The sequence below is a fragment of the Macrobrachium rosenbergii genome, chromosome 48, assembly GCF_040412425.1.
Source record: "Macrobrachium rosenbergii isolate ZJJX-2024 chromosome 48, ASM4041242v1, whole genome shotgun sequence".
Taxonomy (NCBI): Eukaryota; Metazoa; Arthropoda; class Malacostraca; order Decapoda; family Palaemonidae; genus Macrobrachium; species Macrobrachium rosenbergii.
In genome coordinates, this window is record NC_089788.1 from 47007703 (window position 1) to 47027909 (window position 20207).

General features: G+C 38.2%; 1 protein-coding gene across 1 annotated transcript; it reads right to left on the reverse strand.

Moving 5' to 3' along the window:
• Positions 1 to 14254: 14254 nt before the first annotated feature.
• On the reverse strand, positions 14255 to 14695 carry LOC136831080 (uncharacterized). Its single transcript, XM_067091028.1, has one exon. It carries the CDS (start codon positions 14693 to 14695, stop codon positions 14255 to 14257), a length of 441 nt encoding a protein of 146 aa, XP_066947129.1.
• Positions 14696 to 20207: the final 5512 nt, after the last annotated feature.

A 20207-nucleotide genomic window follows, 5' to 3' on the forward strand; every position in this document is an offset into this window, starting at 1 on the left:
AAGGAAGAGATTTAGGGAGAGTTTGATTTTGTGTTAAATGGTAGGCGTATTTATTTCACATGGGGGAAACGCAACGAATCCTACAAAGTCATTTCGAGAGAGCAGATTTAGAGGAAACTTGAGTAGTAACGAGTGTATATTTCAAAAAACAACAGAATCCAACAAATTTTTAAGAGAAGGCGGCTTTAGCAGGAAAATGTAATGGAATCTTAGAAGTCGTAAACAGTGTCTGGAATTATCAAGAAACCTAACGGAGTCCTACAAAAAAGATTTTATAGAATCCTAAAAAGTCGTATAGAGAGAGAGGGAATATAGCGTGAACCATTAAAGAGTGTTGCACTGTTTAAAAGAGGGAGTCTGGCCATGGGACAGGCATTGGAAAACCCGTGACCGTCATTTATGAAGCAGAATATTCGGCAATGAGGCCTAAAAGCCAAAAAAACAAGGGTGGCTGATACAAAAAAATTTTTACAAAATAAAAAATTCAATTTTAAAATAATTTGTCGAAAAGGTTATGCATATGCTGGTCTCAGTCTCGCATTAAGGAGCGTTATACTTCTATTAATGCTTTTATCTAATAAAGAAAAAAAGTTACTAAATCTTGCGAAGAAACAAACGGTTCGAGGGCCACCGGAGCCTGAGAGGAGTGAGAACAGGGCAAGATCCTCCATCCATCGGGGTAATGAGTAACATATTCATCGCATTTGTCGCATCTTCCTCTTCTCTTTGGTCGCGTTGGTTTGCTGTCTCTATCGTTCTCCTAAGGTAGAGGAGCCTGAGGGCATCTTTTGACTCAGTACTGATTCCTTCATGGGCGCGAGTGAAGCAGTTGTCTGTCATGTTCGTATTTAACTCAAGATACTCCTTTGTGATTATTTACCTCCTTATTTGGATATTTGATCAGTTAATCATTGCTATATAGTTTTCTTTGCTGCTAAGTTACTATGAACAGAATGCCAAATTATCTCCATATATTTATTTTTCTCTTGCCCTCATCCAGCTCGAAGTCTTGATAATAGAAAATTATCGTTATTATACCCATTCCATAAACCTAACTGTTAAAACGGCATTTTTTATGTTATGGCTACAATAATGATAATAATTTCTTATTATTATGATCTTCGTTACCACAAGCCTCATTTTTCAAGCATATTTCCTTTCATCAGGATAATAATTCTCATAAATCTTAACATGCGGATTTTAGACAACAAAAGAGAATGTTGCAAATCATATCACATCTAATCACCAATCTATTGGAGCTCTTCAGTTCAATTGAATACGCGAGGCAAGAGAGAAAACGCAATGCTGACGTTTGCATTTTCTTCCACTTACAGGAAGAGAGGGCAGTGCACTGATCATTCTGCCTCCACGCCTTCCACATAACTCTTCTTCTTCTTCTTCTTCTTCTTCTTCTTCTTCTTCTTCTTCTTCTTCTTCTTCTTCTTCTTCAGCCATTGGCTGCATTAGGAGTTCCCCCAAATTCAACTTTGACCTTTTTTCGGCATTTATTTTCTTCCTGCATTTTCATTCAACTTTTCCAAAAGTTTTCCTTTTTATACTTTGCCATCCTTTATTCCCTCAGGGAATTTTTACCTTTACAGATCTAATGGCTTGGTCGAATTTACTGGTCTTATAAGAAAAATTCTCGAATTATTTGCTATATATATATATATATATATATATATATATATATATATATATATATATATATATATATATATATATATATATATATATATATATATACTGTATATATATATATATATATATATATATATATATATATATATATATATACATATATTATATTTTCCCAAGAATCCCAGCAACCAAATGCTTCGTTTAAAGCTGGAAAATACAAGAGTGCATTTGGCACTGCCTGACAAGTGTTTTTCCGCTTTGTTTCTTGATATGATGAGGGGGTGGAAGGCTAACCCTTGCAGCAATGCACTTAATAATAGGAAAGAAGTAAAAAGGCGTAACAGAGTATGGACTAAATATTTCTTATCAAAATAAGGCGTCTATTCTCATACAATATTAACGAATGAGTTTAAATTAGAACTGAGGCGTTGGTTTAGTTTTTCCTGAATTGAACAGTGATGTTTACTTTTATTACAGTAACACATATCATAAAAAGATATCATTGGCCGAGGCCTATACCAAATTGTCTGCATCACATGGAAATATTGTTTTAGATTTTTATTGTATGATCTAGACTTATAATGGCCTTCAAATGGCATTGAAGGGTCTAACAGTGAAATGAATAATGCCTATACATAATTTATTCATATTCTGATCAGAGGATCTGAGATGCTTCCCAGATGAAATACAGCAGCAAACTGCCATGAAATTGGCGCTAACCTGTCCACACCTACAATTACCTGTCAGTTGGTCAGAAGATGTTTAGGTAATACCATCGGTTCATCAATTCTGCTGAATGGACTGTCTCTGCCCACAAAGTGTTGTCTGCACGAAAGTTTTAACAGCAGTTTCAATGAACTGACAGAAGAAATGACAGGTAAACTTGGTCGTGAATACACAGCCTTAGGTTGTTGAATTCTAAAATAGTGAATGGGTGTGTTGGGCGAGAGTGAGAGGAGAAGAATAGAGAGAAGAGGATGTGTTAGGGAGGAGAAAGCAGGGAGAGAGAGTGATAGTTTATTGAATGTCGTTCAGAGTTTTTTTTTTTTTTTTTTCCTGCTTGGTCTAGTATATATATATATATATATATATATATATATATATATATATATATATATATATATATATATATATATATATATATATATATATATATGTGTGTGTGTGTGTGTGTGTGTGTGTGTGTATACACACACACACATACATACATATATATATATATATATATATATATATATATATATATATATATATATGTGTGTGTGTGTGTGTGTGTGTGTGTGTGTGTGTGTGTGTGTATATACATATATATATATGTGTGTGTGTGTATGTGTGTGTGTGTATTGTAAGGTACTTCAGTTGTTTGAAGTAATTAGATTGAAAATGACCGTTTTGACTGTCTTAACTGCCCTCCTGCGTGTCGTGTGCAGAGGCAAGGTGAAGTTTGTCTCTCATTTTTCATTTTGAACAATCAGGATTTGGAAAGCGGATCGACCGTTTCTCGACCAACCTCGCGTCGGAAATGGAAGCAGCAGCAACTTTTGAAATATTACCTTGCGGTTGATAATTGTTATTGCCTGAGGATGGTAATGCTGAGCACTGATCATCGGAAAGGAAGACGTGTTCTTCAGTGGCAACGAGCACTGTTGTCTCATCGGCACCATGGGAGTTGTTCGATGGAGGATCGGTGATGTCTCAGCAGTGTGGCGATGGTAGTCCTCGAGGTTCTGCAGTGATGACGTGGATGGATGCCGTTGTGATGAGTACGTCAATTCAGTTCTGAGGATAGTGGTGACTGAACCCTGGTCATCAGTTTTGGAAGATGTTCTTCTTGGGTAACATGGTAGTTTTAGCCCTTTGTTGGCCGAGTCGGTTGAGCTTCGGACTGTCACTCGATGGGCCGGAGTTCAATTCCCGTGGCCGGCTGATGAACAGTTAGAGGAATTTATTTCTGGTGATAGAAATTCATTTCTCGCTATAATGTGGTTCGGATTCCACAATAAGCTGTAGGTCCCGTTGCTAAGTAACCAATTGGTTCTTAGCCACGTAACATAAGTCTAATCCTTCGGGCCAGCCCTAGGAGAGCTGTTAATCAGCTCAGTGGTCTGGTAAAACTAAGGTATACTTAACTTTGTCGCATCGGCGCTGCGGTGATCGTGCGGTAGAGGATATCAGCGATAGTTCAGCAATGTGGCGATGGTCGTCCTCGAGAGTCTGTGGTCACGATGTTAGGGTATACCATTGTTTCTGGATACCGTTATTACTGCTGAGGATACCATTTACTTTGTTGATTTTTGAACAAGTATTAATTTTATGAATGAATATGAGTACGAGTATGACTCGTGTTGACCAGAAGTAGCTCATGTTGATTAATCATGTTTATGATGTTGATGAGTAGTTCATTTTGTCTGTTATGTTAAGTTGCTGTGTAATACTGCTATTATTTATAGTGATGGTTTATTTTACTAGTTTATTGACTGAGGAATTGTTGAAGTTAGAATATGGAGAGTTTATGGAAGTTTGAAAAAATTAAAATTATGTGAAGTTATTTTGAGTTTTTGAGTAAAAATTATTAATTATGGTAATGATCGTGATTATGATTATTTCTGTCTCTGCTTTCTGAATCCTGGTCTCAATGTAAATATGTAAAGTAATTTTAGGATTAATAAACTAGGTTTAAGGTGCCAGAGTATTTTATTGCACCCTCTTCAATGGTTTCTCTGTCCACCAGTCCACTCCAGTACTCTTTGGCATGAATTAAGAACCTTAAATGTTCTGGAAAAATTCCTGAGGTTCAATATAATGGAATTTGTGTTACGGTTCCCTGGAGAGAGAAAGGGACCATGACATTAATATTACTTGTGTTAGGTTTCAATAAGGCAGAGCAGAGTAGTTACATTACAGATTCTTTAATTTACAAAGTACAAGCTTTCGAAAATGTCATAAAAACCTTCCTTGAATAAATCATTACTTCTAAAAACACTTCTTTGTCACGTGCCTCTCCCTAGGAGCCATAAATTATCAGAAAAATTATATGATGAAATATACCTCCCTAAAATAATTTTGAGCATAAGAATGGTAAGCAGAGATTGAGATATTTCAGCACATTATAAGTGATGAAAATATTTCCCAAAGACATTAGAAAATTACTTCTTTTGTCCTCCAAAAACAGTGTATTTTTCATTATGTCAATATCCCACAGGCATTATAACGCTGTTTCTGTCGACTTCCTCAAGCATCATAACACATTTTTTGTCGTCTTCAACAGGCATTATAACGCTGCTGCTGTCGACTTCTCAAAGGTATTGTAAAGTTGCTTCTATTGCTTTCCCATAACCAATTTAATATGCTTCTGTCGTATTCATTACCAACATTATGATGCTGCTCCTGTCGACTTCTTATAGGCTTTACAATGCCGCTTCTGTCGAACGCCAATAGGCTTTATAGCACTGTTGTTGCCATTTTCTATGGCATTAGAAGACCGCTTCTAATGAGACCTCAAAGTTACTAAAAGGTTCCTGTAAATTTACTTCAAGTATTAGAATGCTGTTTCTATCAAGCTCTTACAGCCATTAAAATGCTGCCTGTACAGAGAACTCAAAGTTATTGTAATACTGCTTAAGCTTTATTTTCCCACAGCATTATGGTTCTGTTTCTGTCGAGATCTCTAAGGTATTATAATGCTGTTTTTTTTTTCTATTTCCCGAAGGGATTATAACGCTGTTACTATTGAATTTTCAAAAGTCATTATAAAGATGTTTTTTTTTTAAATCTTCCACATTCTTTCGAGATCTAAAAGGCATTATAAGCTCCATTTCTCGATTTCCTACAATCATTGTCTTACTGCTTCTGTTGACTTTCTACAGTCGTTATATCTCTGTGCTTTCGACTTCTCAAAGGCATTTTAAAGCTGTCCAAATCAAAAGTACTACAGGTCGGAAGTAGTGCCTCCTCTTCATGATGAATTAAATAGCTCAAAGCGAGCGGGGAATTTGTCAACTTTTTTGCACCCTTACTATGTTTGGGAGTCACAAATTCAAGTCATTTGGATTGATCAGTCATTTAAAACATTCATTTCCTTGTCTGCAGTCCTCCACCTTCTGTGTTCCGTGAATAATCAAACCTTCCGCTTTCAAAGAGGCAGATTAGTCATCACTTGAGGCGAGAACTCTACTAACATACACATCTTTCCTATAAGACCGAGCTTGTTTTAGACATTTTGTACGTAAGATATCCATAAATGCTTTTAGACATGTAACAGTGATTCCTCCCAAACTAAATGATTCTTTGCTAAGCTTCTACGAGCAAATTCATCATTTTCGTTCTTTCCTTTCCCAAGCCTTAAACCAGCTTCCACATGACTGATGGGTCTCGAAGGTTGTGTTGGCATCCATAATTTTCCAATAAATCATTTGTTTTATCTGGAAGGGAGCACGAAAAATCGGCTGCTCATAAGTGAGGCAGCGGAGGCACAAGGCATAATTCTTCGGGCAATTTTTGCTGTGCTTCGGTTTAACACAAAGTTTTACTTTTCATTTCAAGTAAAAATAATTTACGTCTACTGCATAAAGGAAAACAGCAACTCTGAACTACAAAAGATACGTTTCATTATTCCAGTGAAAATTACTTTCGTTATGGCTACGAACGATAACGGCTTACCGTCAGTTGCGAAAAGACGCCGGCTTCCGTTTACAGGAATAAATTATTTTATTTTCTCTACATTGAAGAAAGTGGTAAATTTTTAATTACCAAAAGATGCCATGCTCGGAAAATTGGATAATTGTTTATTGATTCTTCATTGCTTTTCGAACTTTTAGGAGCTGTCATTTCGCTTCTAACTTCTCTTTCTCTTACGAAAAGTCAAAGCCATATATATATATATATATATGATTATTATCACTTTTGTACGTGATTCATTTATCACACATGACCACAGGTGAAAAATAAGAAACGGGGTATAGGTCCTGACCGGTTTCGACTTTATTTCCAAGCCATTGACGAAGGACTGATACAAAGTGTGAGAAATCACAAATATATATACTACAAGAACAGTACTGACGAACATACACAACCGTTAGAGGCTCCATATCCCCACTCAGGCCGGTGTCGAGGTAGGAGTGGCCTTTAAAACTCATTTGGCTAAAAATCACAATAGACTCTCAGGGGACATTGCTGATAAACAGACCATACCCCACCTCAGATCCACACCTGACAGGTGTCATGGAGGCGGAGTTTGGAAACTCATTAACATTACTACCCTCGTACTGTGTTTACAAATATGATAATCCTATTTTCATATATCTCTACTGCCTACCTTAAAGTTTAAACAATTTACAAATTTCTTTTGATATTAAAGGATCAAGTTTATACATCCCTTGACTGATATTCATATTATGGTTGTAACTTTCTTTTATGAAGCTAGATTCAATGATGTTCCTTTCCAGTGCATTATTAGAATATACAATCCTTTTGCCCCTTCCCAGTTGATAGCATGATTGTTCTCACTAGCATGTACAAATATACCACTGTTCCCTTGTGCATATCTCACACATTTCTTATGTTGTTCAATTCTTTTTCCAGTGCTTTCCCTGGTTTGGCCAATATAAAAGTTGTCACAAGACTTACACGGAATTTTATATACACATCCTTTAATATTGTCTGGGGAGTTCTTGATAAGTACATTTTTCATTGTTGTATTGTTCTTAAATGCGACATTAACACCAAAATTCTTAAGAAGATGAGGGATATCTTTCATACTATTATTATAAGGCAGAACAAGCAAATTTTTTGTGTTGTAAGGTTCTTTCTGGTTTTGATACATAGTCTTTTTTGCCGCTTCAAATGCACTGTTTAATACACTATCAGGAGCCTCTAACGGTTGTGTATGTTCGTCAGTACTGTTCTTGTAGTATATATATTTGTGATTTCTCACACTTTGTATCAGTCCTTCGTCAATGGCTTGAAATAAAGTCGAAACCGGTCAGGACCTATACCCCGTTTCTTATTTTTCACCTGTGGTCATGTGTGATAAATGAATCACGTACAAAAGTGATAATAATCATCAATGGATACCACGCGCTCCTTCCGATCTTTCTGTGTTCTTTTCCCCATCTTGGAATATGCCGTCAGAGAATTTGCCGACGCCCTCACTCAAGCTCATACCAACAAGGAACACCTGCGGTTTTACGTGAATGTCGGGATGAACAAGTGATACCAAGATCGTTCATAACCAATTCCTTGCTGAAATTAGAAGACCAACCCTTCGGTGAAATACAACGTGCCATATTGGAAAAACATATCAACATCAAAACATTGGAAACCAAAAGAATTTTGAAGATCTCACGAGGAAAAGACGACATTTTGAAGCCTCAATACCACCAGATTGAGAGATTCCCTACGTGAATATTGTCATGTGAAGATGAGGAATCAAGTGTATCGGAAACTGAAACGGAAACACGATAATAAAAATGAAACTGTTGATTGAAAGAAGCCCTTAGACCAACAACGCCAATCATGAATGTGTCGTCAACTTATCAAACAAACAGCTGGATAGAAATGTAACTAGTGCCTTAGGCTACGGTTTAAACTTTGCTTTATCTCCTGGCGGAAGGAACAGTGTGGAAATAACTAAAGGACTGTGTAATTTGGAAAAATATAGTGATTTAACGAATGAAGAAGTGAACATGGTTAAGGGAGTGATTTATGGAAGTATGAAAAATCAGACACCACAAACGTCCCCAAAAGATTTATGGTTGCTATTAATGAACTGAAAAAAGATAAAAATATACACATGACAAAAGCAGATAAATCAGGCGCCCTTGTAATTTTAAATAAAAGTGAATATATAGAAAAAATGCAAAATCTTTTAGGTGATGATAACACATATAAAGAATTAAATAAGAACCCGATAGAAAATGTGAATAGTGGTTTCAATAAGAAAGTGAAAAACCTGTTAAAAGGTAACGAAAGCCTTATAAAGAAGTTGTGTGTGACCTCTCCATCGCTACCATACATGTATGGTACAATAAAAACTCACAAAGCAAACTTTCCTGCCAGGCCAATTATCAGTTCAGTTGGTTCCGCATCATACAAGCTAGCGAAGTACTTAGTAGATATTCTCAACCCATTAGTAGGTACCATCTCAAATGCAAATATCAAGAATAATGTGGACCTGATAAATAAACTAAATAGTGTAGAGATTAATAGTGAATCCAGGCTTGTAAGTTTTGATGTTGTATCACTATTCACAAAGGTGCCAATAGATGATCTGATGGCGTTTTTATCTGAATTGTTACAGAACACACAGCTGGATATCCCATTTTCTAAAAGTACTTTAATTAAACTGATTAAATTATGTGTAAAAGATTGTAAATTTGAATTTAATGGTAAATTTTACTCACAAAATTTTGGTATGGCAATGGGGAAACCCTCTATCCCCAGTGTTAAGTAACTTATATATGGAATTTTTTGAAAAGAAGATATTAAACAACATAATCCCACGTGATGTAACATGGTTTAGGTATGTTGACGACATAATTTGTGTATGGCCAGGAACCAAGATAAAAACTTTTTGCTAAGTTAAATCAATTAGTACCATCAATTAAATTCACGATGGAAATGGAAAATGATGGGTGCTTACCGTTTCTGGATGTCCTCATACGAAGAAATAGTAGTGGGTTTAAATATAGTGTGTATAGAAAACCCACTAATATTTCTTCCTATGTGCATTTCTATTCTGGACAAAGCAATAAGGTTAAAAAGTCAGTGTTTTCATCTATGTTTTTAAGAGCATTACGGGTATGTAGCCTGAATATATTGATGATGAAATAGATAAGATTAGGAATGCAGGCAAAAAAATTGAAATATCCTGATAGTGTATTAAACAGTGCATTTGAAGCGGCAAAAAGACTATGTATCAAAACCAGAAAGAACCTTACAACACAAAAAAATTTGCTTGTTCTGCCTTATAATAATAGTATGAAAGATATCCTCATCTTCTTAAGAATTTTGGTGTTAATGTCGCATTTAAGAACAATACAACAATGAAAAAATGTACTTATCAAGAACTCCCCAGACAATATTAAAGGATGTGTATATAAAATTCCGTGTAAGTCTTGTGACAACTTTTATATTGGCCAAACTGGGAAAGCACTGGAAAAAAGAATTGAACAACATAAGAAATGTGTGAGATATGCACAAGGGAACAGTGGTATATTTGTACATGCTAGTGAGAACAATCATGCTATCAACTGGGAAGGGGCAAAAAGGATTGTATATTCTAATAATGCACTGAAAGGAACATCATTGAATCTAGCTTCATAAAAGAAAGTTACAACCATAATATGAATATCAGTCAAGGGATGTATAAACTTGATCCTTTAATATCAAAAAGAAATTTGTAAATTGTTTAAACTTTAAGGTAGGCAGTAGAGATATATGAAAATAGGATTATCATATTTGTAAACACAGTACGAGGGTAGTAATGTTAATGAGTTTCCAAACCCGCCTCCATGACACCTGTCAGGTGTGGATCTGAGGTGGGGTATGGTCTGTTTATCAGCAATGTCCCCTGAGAGTCTATTGTGATTTTTAGCCAAATGAGTTTTAAAGGCCACTCCTACCTCGACACCGGCCTGAGTGGGGATATGGAGCCTCTAACGGTTGTGTATGTTCGTCAGTACTGTTCTTGTAGTATATATATTTGTGATTTCTCACACTTTGTATCAGTCCTTCGTCAATGGCTTGAAATAAAGTCGAAACCGGTCAGACCTATACCCCGTTTCTTATTTTTCACCTGTGGTCATGTGTGATATATATATATATATATATATATATATATATATATATATATATATATATATATATATATATATATATATATATATATATATATATATATATATATATATATATATATATATATATATATATATATAACTATATATATATATATATATATATATATATATATATATATATATATATATATATATATATAATTTTTTTTTACGTGTAATGGAGAAGGTATATTCAGCTCTAATCACATGTTGAACTACAATCTGACTGATTTGGCCACACATGTAAAAAGAAGTAAGTTAACAGTGAATGTAAATGGAATTAAGGGAAAAGCAAGCTTTCACTAGTTAAATTGTAATTTCACAGAACAGAAGGATACTAGACAGGAGCGCCTCACCAGCTCCTTGGCACTGCTCTTACATTAGTTCACAAATCAAATAGTGCCAATAGCAAATAAGTTACAATTTATGCTAAAATCTCTGAAGACAGATAATTAATCTTACTATGATAATAATCACACAATGGTGTAGTACCTCTAAAATTACTTAAATATACATGAACTCTTGCCACGGCAGCATATAAATCCTCAGGTATTAAACTTCAGGGAATCTTCCACGTCGGGAGATCAGGAATTGGCACCATGGACAAACAGGTAGGCACACAGCATCATAATCGCCTATTCAACAATACAAACTTACTGTCACTTGGTTTGCAAGGAAAACACTTACACATTCACTTTGGGAATGCTGAAGGCTGAGAGGGAAGCAATTTAGAATAGCAAATTGCATAAATATGCTTACGTTACTTGAGTTGAAAAATTAACCACTTCACTTACTGTCTCAGAAACTCCAAGGGGCGTGAATATTAGAAAGCATGAAAGTTATAGTGAAAGAATGGGCGTCGTAACAAACTCCAAACCTAAGTGTACCTTTTCCCGCAGGATGTGATGTCTTGATGTGAAGATCAGACTTTGTAATTAAGACAAGGGATTTTTGGTGGGACTGTGGTAGCACAACAAAGGTGGTCTAGGAAAGAGGGAGGGTGGTCGGAGACCGACCTGGCGAGGATTCTGCTATGAGTCTGGCTGGTAAAAAACTGCTCCTTGACCGTAGATCTCTCCCTTATATAGCTTTTTATCTCCCGCATTCCAGCCTTAACCCTAACGGGCGATAGTCCATTAACTTGCTGGCTTTCACCCTGAGTCTTGTTGACATCCACAAATGCAGGTGCTGGAATAGGGAGATGAAACGGCAGTACCCAAGGGACATTAAAGTCAGACAATAGCGGGATAATAGGTAAAGAGAGAAGGGTGGAGATTCTACATCAAGACTACGAGGATTTAGCTAGTGCTAATGTCCAGGGGTATTTTTACCGTTTCCCTGTTCCTTTATCTGGGTGGTCTGCTTTTGACTCACCGTATTCTACTTTAGGTTTTAAGTTTGGTTTTAGTTTTAAATACATGGAGTTTTCACGTGGTCTTGTAATTAACAATTGCGTACAACTCCCCTCATTCCCGCCTTTTTCGGGCGTGAATGTCTGTCTAGCTATGTTTTAAAAGTAACCCCTCTCTCTCTCAACCTCAAAACCCCAAAATAAAGTATAGTGCAAACGAATTATGTGCCTCCCTTGCAGTGTAAGTTTATGATAACTCATTATTATAAGGTTGCTCTACTGGGGTTAACTTACTGCAAATCAATTTTAACGATATTGCAGTTATAGCTAAGTTTCAATTTGTATTATATAAACAAGTATATGCAGACATTCTAACTAGACATTATTAAATTTGTTCCTAGCTACATTGATTCATAATATACAAACTTCAGGAACGGATATATGGATATATTGACCTGTACTTTGATCATATTCCTTTTCAGATTGTCTTAGAAATCCTTCCAGTCAATCTGGCTAAATAATGTGCCATGTTGCATGTATGTGCAAATTATCAGTTCAGGTTAAAAGATTAAGACACAGACAGATTAAGGTTTAAGGAATAGTTTGGGTCATGGAGTATATTCTACTATTTATAAGCGCAATGTTGCAAGGAGTATGAAGTGGAAAAGAAATGAAGGAGTGTTTGGCACCTATGCTCTGGGTTAGATGCTAAACACTGTGAAAATGGAAAACCTGTGGTTACAAGGTTTTGATTTTGAGAGTTTGTACAGGGCTTGCGGCAGGCAGCACGCCTGCTATTTTATTTTCTGTTCACTTAATATACTTTATTTTCCAGTTATAGTCTTGCATATCGAGACTCCATCTCATTAAGCGTTAATTTTGATATCTGAAATTTGTGAGGTATTTAAACAGACTATGATCCGTACAGATAGTGAGCAGGAACTTGTGATCGGTGTGATAAGCCTCATGATGCTTCATGGCTAGCACCATTCCCAACAGTTCTTTTTCAATCGTGCTGTATCGAGTTTCTGCAAGGGTTTAGTTTCTTGGAGTAATATGCTATGGGATGGCGAATGCCATCTTTGATTTGGAACATTACAGCTCCTATTACAATGTCACTAGCACCCAGAGCCATGTAGAACAGTCTCTCGTTATCAGGAGTGTGCAGGACAGGCTTGCTGATTAGCACAGACTTAAGGTTATCGCACGCTCTTTCATATTCTTTTGTGCATTTGAATGTCCTGTTGCCTTTGAAGAGATTAGCTACAGGAGCTGCTGCCTCTGAGAAGTTTGGGATGAACCTTCTGAAATATTGCACCATGCCCACGAATCTTTTGGCTTTTTTTTTTTTTTGTTGGATATGGAATGTCCCTGATAGCTAATATATTGGCGTCCTTTGGCATGAGCTTGCCATTGCCTACTACATGCCCAAGGTATGTGACTTCAGCTGCACTGAAGTGGCACTTTTTTCAGGTTTACTACTAGCTTTGCCTTTTGGAGAGCAGCTAAGATTTTAGCCACAATTCGAAGATGTTCTTCCAGAGTGTTGGTGAAGATGACTATGTCGTCAAGGTAGACGACACAGTTTTTGATGCCTGCTAGAACTTGATTCATTAGTCACAGAAAGCAACTAGGGGTGATTTTCAGCCTGAAAGGCATAACCTTGTACTGGAAGAAACCATCAGGAGTTGTGAATGCTGTCAGCATGCATGCTTCCTCTGCTAGTGGGACCTGCCAATAACCTTTTTCCAGGTCGATCTTACTGAGGTCAGGCGCGGTTTCTAACCGATCTAAGCATACTTCTATGCACAGGAGGGGATATAGTTCTGGTTTGTCGACCTCATTTAGTTTTCTGAAGTCAACACAGAGTCGGTCTCCTCCACTCTCTTTTGGTACTAGTACGACTGGTGAGGACCAAGGACTCTGGCCCTGTTCAGTTAACCCCAATTCTAGTTGCAGGTCAACTAGCTTTTTTATCCTTTCCACCTTTTGTAGGTTTACTCTTTAGTATCCCTGAGCAATCTGGCATTGTGTTCTCCTCTAACTGTATGGTATGGTTTAAGATGTCCACACACTCTAGACAACCTTTGCCTACTTCAGGATATTACAGCAACAGAATTTTTATGTCTTGGCGCTTATCATCATCAAGACCTGGAGTAATCCAGTGCAATAGAAATATCACTTCTGAGTTGGCAGTAGGGTTAGAAGGTATGCTACTGTTGCCCAGTACAGGGCTTGGTGCAGGTTTTGGGTCGTCTCCTCCTTCTCCTCCTTCGTTTTGTATGGCTTGAGCAAGTTACATGTATACTTGCCTTTGCCCACAGTTGGCTAAGCAATTGAGTAGTCCCTTTTTCCCCAGCATTTTATAAGGCCTAGTAGACTGGGTTTCCTGGGGGCACATAGCCCCAGTCTGGAGGACTAAGACTTAGTCCCACATGGAGAAGATGCCCGTAGTGGCCTCTTTATCAAACCATAGTCTGACTCTTTCCGTTGCTTGTGCCACTGTGGCCTTAAGTTTATTTTGTATTTCAGGAAGTTCCCTTATCCAATCTGCTTTGCTTGGCTCTGTCCAAGCTTCATGTGGTATATCTATTGGCCCCCTTGTCAAGTGAGCATAGAGTAGCTCAAAAGGGTTATACCCCGTGGTTTCTGACGGGTTATGACAGATGGCAAACAGTGTGTAGGGTAAATTCTCTTCCCATGTTCCCCCACTTTTGTGTTGGAGCCTGGATAGGGTGGTGGTTAGTGATTGGTGAAATCTCTCAATGATTGCCTGGATCTCTGGATGGTATGGAGTTGAATGGACAGATTTAATTCCGTGACTTGTGATACTGTCTTGGAACTTTTGACATAAAGTGACGTCCATTGTCGTTTTGGATAGTGGCTGGAGAGCTGAACCAAAAGAAGAAAGGTAGTAGGGCTTTAATAGCAGCCTTAGAAGTCTCACTCCTCATCGGAATGTCCTCGGGGTACCTGGTAAACCAATCTATAACAATTAGACAGTGAGTATTTCCTGTCTTGGTTCTTATACTCCATTGAGGCATATAATAGTCTACAATGACGTCCCTGAAGGGGACACCAACTGACAGAGTGTTTTGGATTTTTGCTTTAGGCACAGTTTCGTTTGGGTTTCCTACCATTTGATAGGTGGGGCATGATGACATGTAAGCTTTAACAGATTTCTTCAGGCAATTCCAATAAAATTTATCCAAGAGGGCCTTAGTGGTCCGGGTGGCATCAAAGTGTCCACCTATCCCATCATGGGCCAGTTCTATTACCTTTCTTTGTAGTTTACTCAGTACCACTATTCTTCAATGAGCGATGTGAGCAGGCTCTTGCATCTCACTGGTTACTCAATACAGTATATTATTTTCTGTAATATAGTCTGCTGTAGAAAGGTCAGTTATGGTGGGTGGGTCCTGCTGGGCATCCTCTCTGATACGCTGCAATTGAGGATCTTCAGACTGGGTGGCTATCAGGTTGTCTCTATGTCGTTCAGGTATGGGGGTATCCGCTCCTGTGATTAGGAGAGTGGTAGCCGGTATAAGTATCTCTGGAACAGAGTTCTTATCTGATGACTCCCAGAGCCACGGAATGTCGCTTAAGGACACGTCCATTGGTAAAGGTTCACTGGTTTGAGTCGTTCGCAGATCATCAGTCTTCCATTGTTATGGCAGTCATGCATCGCAGAGGCACTGTGGAATCTTTCCATTACATGAAATCTTGCCCTAGAAGCAAGAAGCATCCAGTGGTTAATGTTTCTGTCACTCCAAACTGATGTTATCGAGTGCAAGAAGGGTTGGTGTTGGTTACTGTTAAGCAAACCATAGGAAGATTCATGGAATGACCATTGAACCATTAGATATAAGTCCTTTCATTTTCTCGGACAGTAGCACTGGAAAGTACCTGCTCTCAAGTGATGAGGCTTATCTCAGACCCCTTGTCAATGACAATGGACAGAGTTTGGGGCTGAGATGAGCCATCAATGGGAGGTACATCGTCTAGGCTGAGCCATTCAGTAGCCTTTTGAGCCTCAATGGCTACTTCAACTACCTTTGGAAGAATGTATTTTGAGCAGTGAATGTATTTATTGGGCATATGTCCTTCCTTGTTGCAGTCTTTGCAGACTTCGTTGCTGAAATCTCGTTTGTACGGTGCCCTGTAGATGAGGAGGTCGACTTAGGGTGAGAGCCCGCTGCAGCTGAAGCGCCACGGTTAGGAAGTTTTAGTATAATGGTTTTGTGGAGACTTCTGGTTATTCCCTGGCCTAAAATGACATTGCTCGGAGCAGTGCCCAAGCTTCTTGCTGAATGCAAGGAGGGGTTTTAGCTTGTAACCCATTCTTAGGGTGGGTTAGTGTGGAGGTATTGTGAATAGGTAGTTATCCTTTGCCGTAGAACTGTGTTGGTAATGATGAGCTACCTAATCATCGGCTAATCTTCAACACTCAACAACAGTTGTAGGCAGCTTTTCATATATGTAGGTAGCGAGTGCACTTGGAGTGTAGTAGAAGTCTTCCACTTGCATGCTCTCCGAGAGTTCCTCATAGGTTTTGACAATAAGGGAATTCAACCAACGGTGGAAGTGTGTCTTTGTGACGTACCCATTCCATCCAGGATTGACCTATTTCCTTGGGTAAGTTGCTCCAACTTTGTCTCCAACATTCAGGTGTAATTTCATATGCCTTGTTGAAAACCCCTCAGACTGCCTCAAGGTCTCCTTGTTCTGCAGCTGTCAAAGAATGAAGTGTGACTAGGCCCTTTCTATCCATGTGTTTATTTAAAATTAAAACTATCTCAGTTGTAGTGGGGTGAAATTCTCAAAAACTTTCTCTATGTGATCCAGTCATGCATCAGGTTCATTGTCTGGCCATTTCTGGATAAGTGTGTCCATGCTCAATAGGGTTGATGGGGGGTTAGCTGGAGTATGATTCTCAGCCCTATGTTGGGAGAGCGCCATGGCATTCACATGGCGAGCTTGCTAAAGTGCTAACTCATGGGTACGTTGCCCTTCTGTTGCCTGCCTCTCTGCTTCAGTGAGAGCTGTTTTTACCTGTATCTCTGCTCCAGCAAGAGCTGTTTTCTCACGAACTAAATCTAGCTCGTGTTTGTGTTGATCCTCTCTGGCCTGTTTTTCAGCTTCAGCAAGAGCAAGAGTGGTTTTCTACCGAGCCAAGTTTAGTTCATGTTGACATTGCTTCTCCTCCTTCTCTCTCTCTCTTTTTAGTTTTAGCTACTTGCTCATTAACCCAGTTATTCAATGATTCTCCTCTGAGGGTCTTCTCCTGCCCCAGTCCTAGGAAGGTTCGATAATCTTCAGCATAGGTAGACATGGTGCTGTTGGAAGTATACACCGATAAGCACTATGTTGTGCAGTAGATGCACAGGAGTGGCAAGAATGACGAGTGCCAGGCAAATGGCACTGATTCTAAGTACAATGATTGTTTCATGGAACAGATGTAGTTTTATGAAGTGAGAACCAAGATGGACCCACAGGTTGCAAGTCTGCAGAGCCACCAAGGTAGAGAAGAGGAAATAAGGACCAAGATGGGTCCTCAGTTTGCAAGACTAAGGGAATCGCCAAGGCAGGGCACAGGCAGTTATTTTTACATAGATTTTTCACATGAGAGTGACAGTTCTGTGGGTGAATGACAAACTCAGCCATGTGAGTATGATCTATCACAGTGAGTGCTGTGGGAGCGAGACAGACGGCTGCCCAAGACAACCTTCACACTGTCGTTAAAGGAATGCGCATGCAATTCACTCTTTTCATTAATATATGATGTTTCTTCACAAATGTTGACATTAAAATTAATATTATGACAGCGCATACGAGGTAGGATATTAATAATTAAATTGAACGAGCTGGGATGTCGTCGAACAAATAAAATCTTTAACAACTAGTTGATTACTGAGAGGAGAGACGAACGGAGTCAAGGCAAAGTTGCTCACTGACTCGCCTATCAGGAAGGTTGCCAGATACCTCTTCCTAACTAAGGGGCTATTGTAAGTTCGAAGGGATTTTAACATTTTCCCTGAATTATAACACTTAACACCTGTTATCACTGCACTGCCTAGCTATTTCCTAACCACTAGAGACACGTAGTCTCAGAACAGCATGTACTAAGGATAAATACAGCTAAAATACAGGCACGTCTAGCAATAAGCTCTCTCTCTCTGCCTAGCTATTTCCTAACCACTCTCTCTGCACTCTCTCTCTCTCTCTCTCTCTCTCTCTCTCTCTCTCTCTCTCTCTCTCTCTCTCTCTCTCTCTCTCTGATTAACTATTCTACTGAGATTAGGGATGAAGGTGCAATGTCACACAATGCAACATTGTGCAAGGCTTTGCAATATCCTGGCAAGGTCACCTTTTTTATGTCTTGGCCAGGGAAGGTATATTTAGCTCTAATCACAAGTTGAACAACAATCTGACTTATTTGGCCACACATGTAAAAAGAAGTAAGTTAACAGTAAAATGTAAATGGAATTTAAGGGGCAAGCAAATTTTCACTAATTAGATTATAATTTCACAGATCAGAAGGATATTAGACAGGAGCTCCTCACAAGTACCTTGGCACTGCTCTTACATTAGTTCACAAATCAAATAGTGCCAATAGCAAATAAGTTACAATCTATGCTAAAATCTCCCAAGACAGAGAATTACTCTTACAATGATAATAATCACACAATGGTGTAGTACCTCTACAGTTAGTTAAATATGCATGAACTCTTGCCACAGTGGCATATAAATCTTCAGATATTAAACTTGATGGAATCTTCCACATCAAGAGATCAGGAATTGGCACCATGGACAAACAGGTAGGCACACAGCATCCCAATCTCCTATTCTGCAATACAAACTTACTGTCACTTGCTTTGCAAGAAAAACACTTACACGTTCACTTTGGGACTGCTGAAGGCTGAGAGGGAAGAAATTAAGAATAGCTAACTGTATGAATATGCTTGTGTTATATATATAAACTGAATGGGCATCATAACCTGTGCCTTTTGACAAGGAATCACAGGCAAAAAGTGATGAAACCAGCCTGGCAAAAAGTCTGGTAGTGAAGACCCAGCCAAAAGAGACTGATATCCGGGCTTTCATGGGATACAAATGAAGGGGTAGGGCGTAGGCAAAGAGAGGATTCTTCATCGAGACTGGAGGTTAGCCAGCGCTAATGTCTGGGGGTGTTTTTACCGGACTTTTACTCCATGTGCAAACTGATAAATTATGATGAAAGTGAAGAGTAGAAGTAGGAGTCTTCTCTCAGTCAGTATTGAAAGTGAGTGCTATATATTATAAACAATGCTAACCATACCTGAAGAGATAGACACTGGCACTTCTTCAAGCAATGCAATATGAAGACATATAGCAAATGTATCCACTCAGAAGCGCGTGTTCATATAAACGCAATGCTTCTTTGTGGGTAAATTTTTTTCTTCTTTGTCTTCGAGAATATTACAGGCGAACTCATCCCAATTGTTCCTGTTGAGGAGACTAGAGACTAATGTTCAACAAAAACCTGGGGCGGGTCAGTGTCAGGTGGTACTGGAATCAGGCAGTCTTTCATAATTTTCACATCATCAGCGGTGATTCGTCCAAACCGAAGGCTATTCAATGTGCGTATTATAATGGCACTCACTTTCCATACTGATTGAGAAAAGATTCCAACTACTTTTCGCTTTCATCATAATTTATCAGGTTGTGGAGTAAAGCCCTGCACCCTACCCCTTCCTTTGTATCCCCTGACCTCCATTTGTCTCCTGTGGCTGGGCTTTACTACCCCTTTTGTGATTTCATCACATTTTTGCCCATGATTTCAATCCTTTTTTGCAATTGCAACGCCCTAGATCGAGAAAAAAGCGGTAACAAAGAATGTGGGTTATTTAAGTTTTAGATATAGTTTTCTTAGACCTACTGTATGTGGCTTCTCCGTGATTATGGTCAGCTCAGTTTATTTGCTGCATATATATATATATATATATATATATATATATATATATATATATATATATATATATATATATATATATATATATATATATATATATATATATATGTATGTGTGAGAACATTCTATCCACTGAGACTCTTTATTCACGGTAGGTCAACAATCGCATAAAAACCAAAACCGCATATGTAAATTCAACGTGCGTGATTATTTTTGATTAAGGTAACTGACAGCAAGTCAGCCAGCTTCCCCTAACACCACATGCTATTCACACACATTAAGAAAACGGCGTCTCTTCTAATGTTGTGAGCAGTCTGTGCCTGAGCATCAGGAAATTTGAATTTTTGTGGCTAATTTGAATGGCATACTGTAACTTTAAAATTTCAATATTTCAAAAAGTAAAGCCCAGAAGGCACTCCTCCAGAAT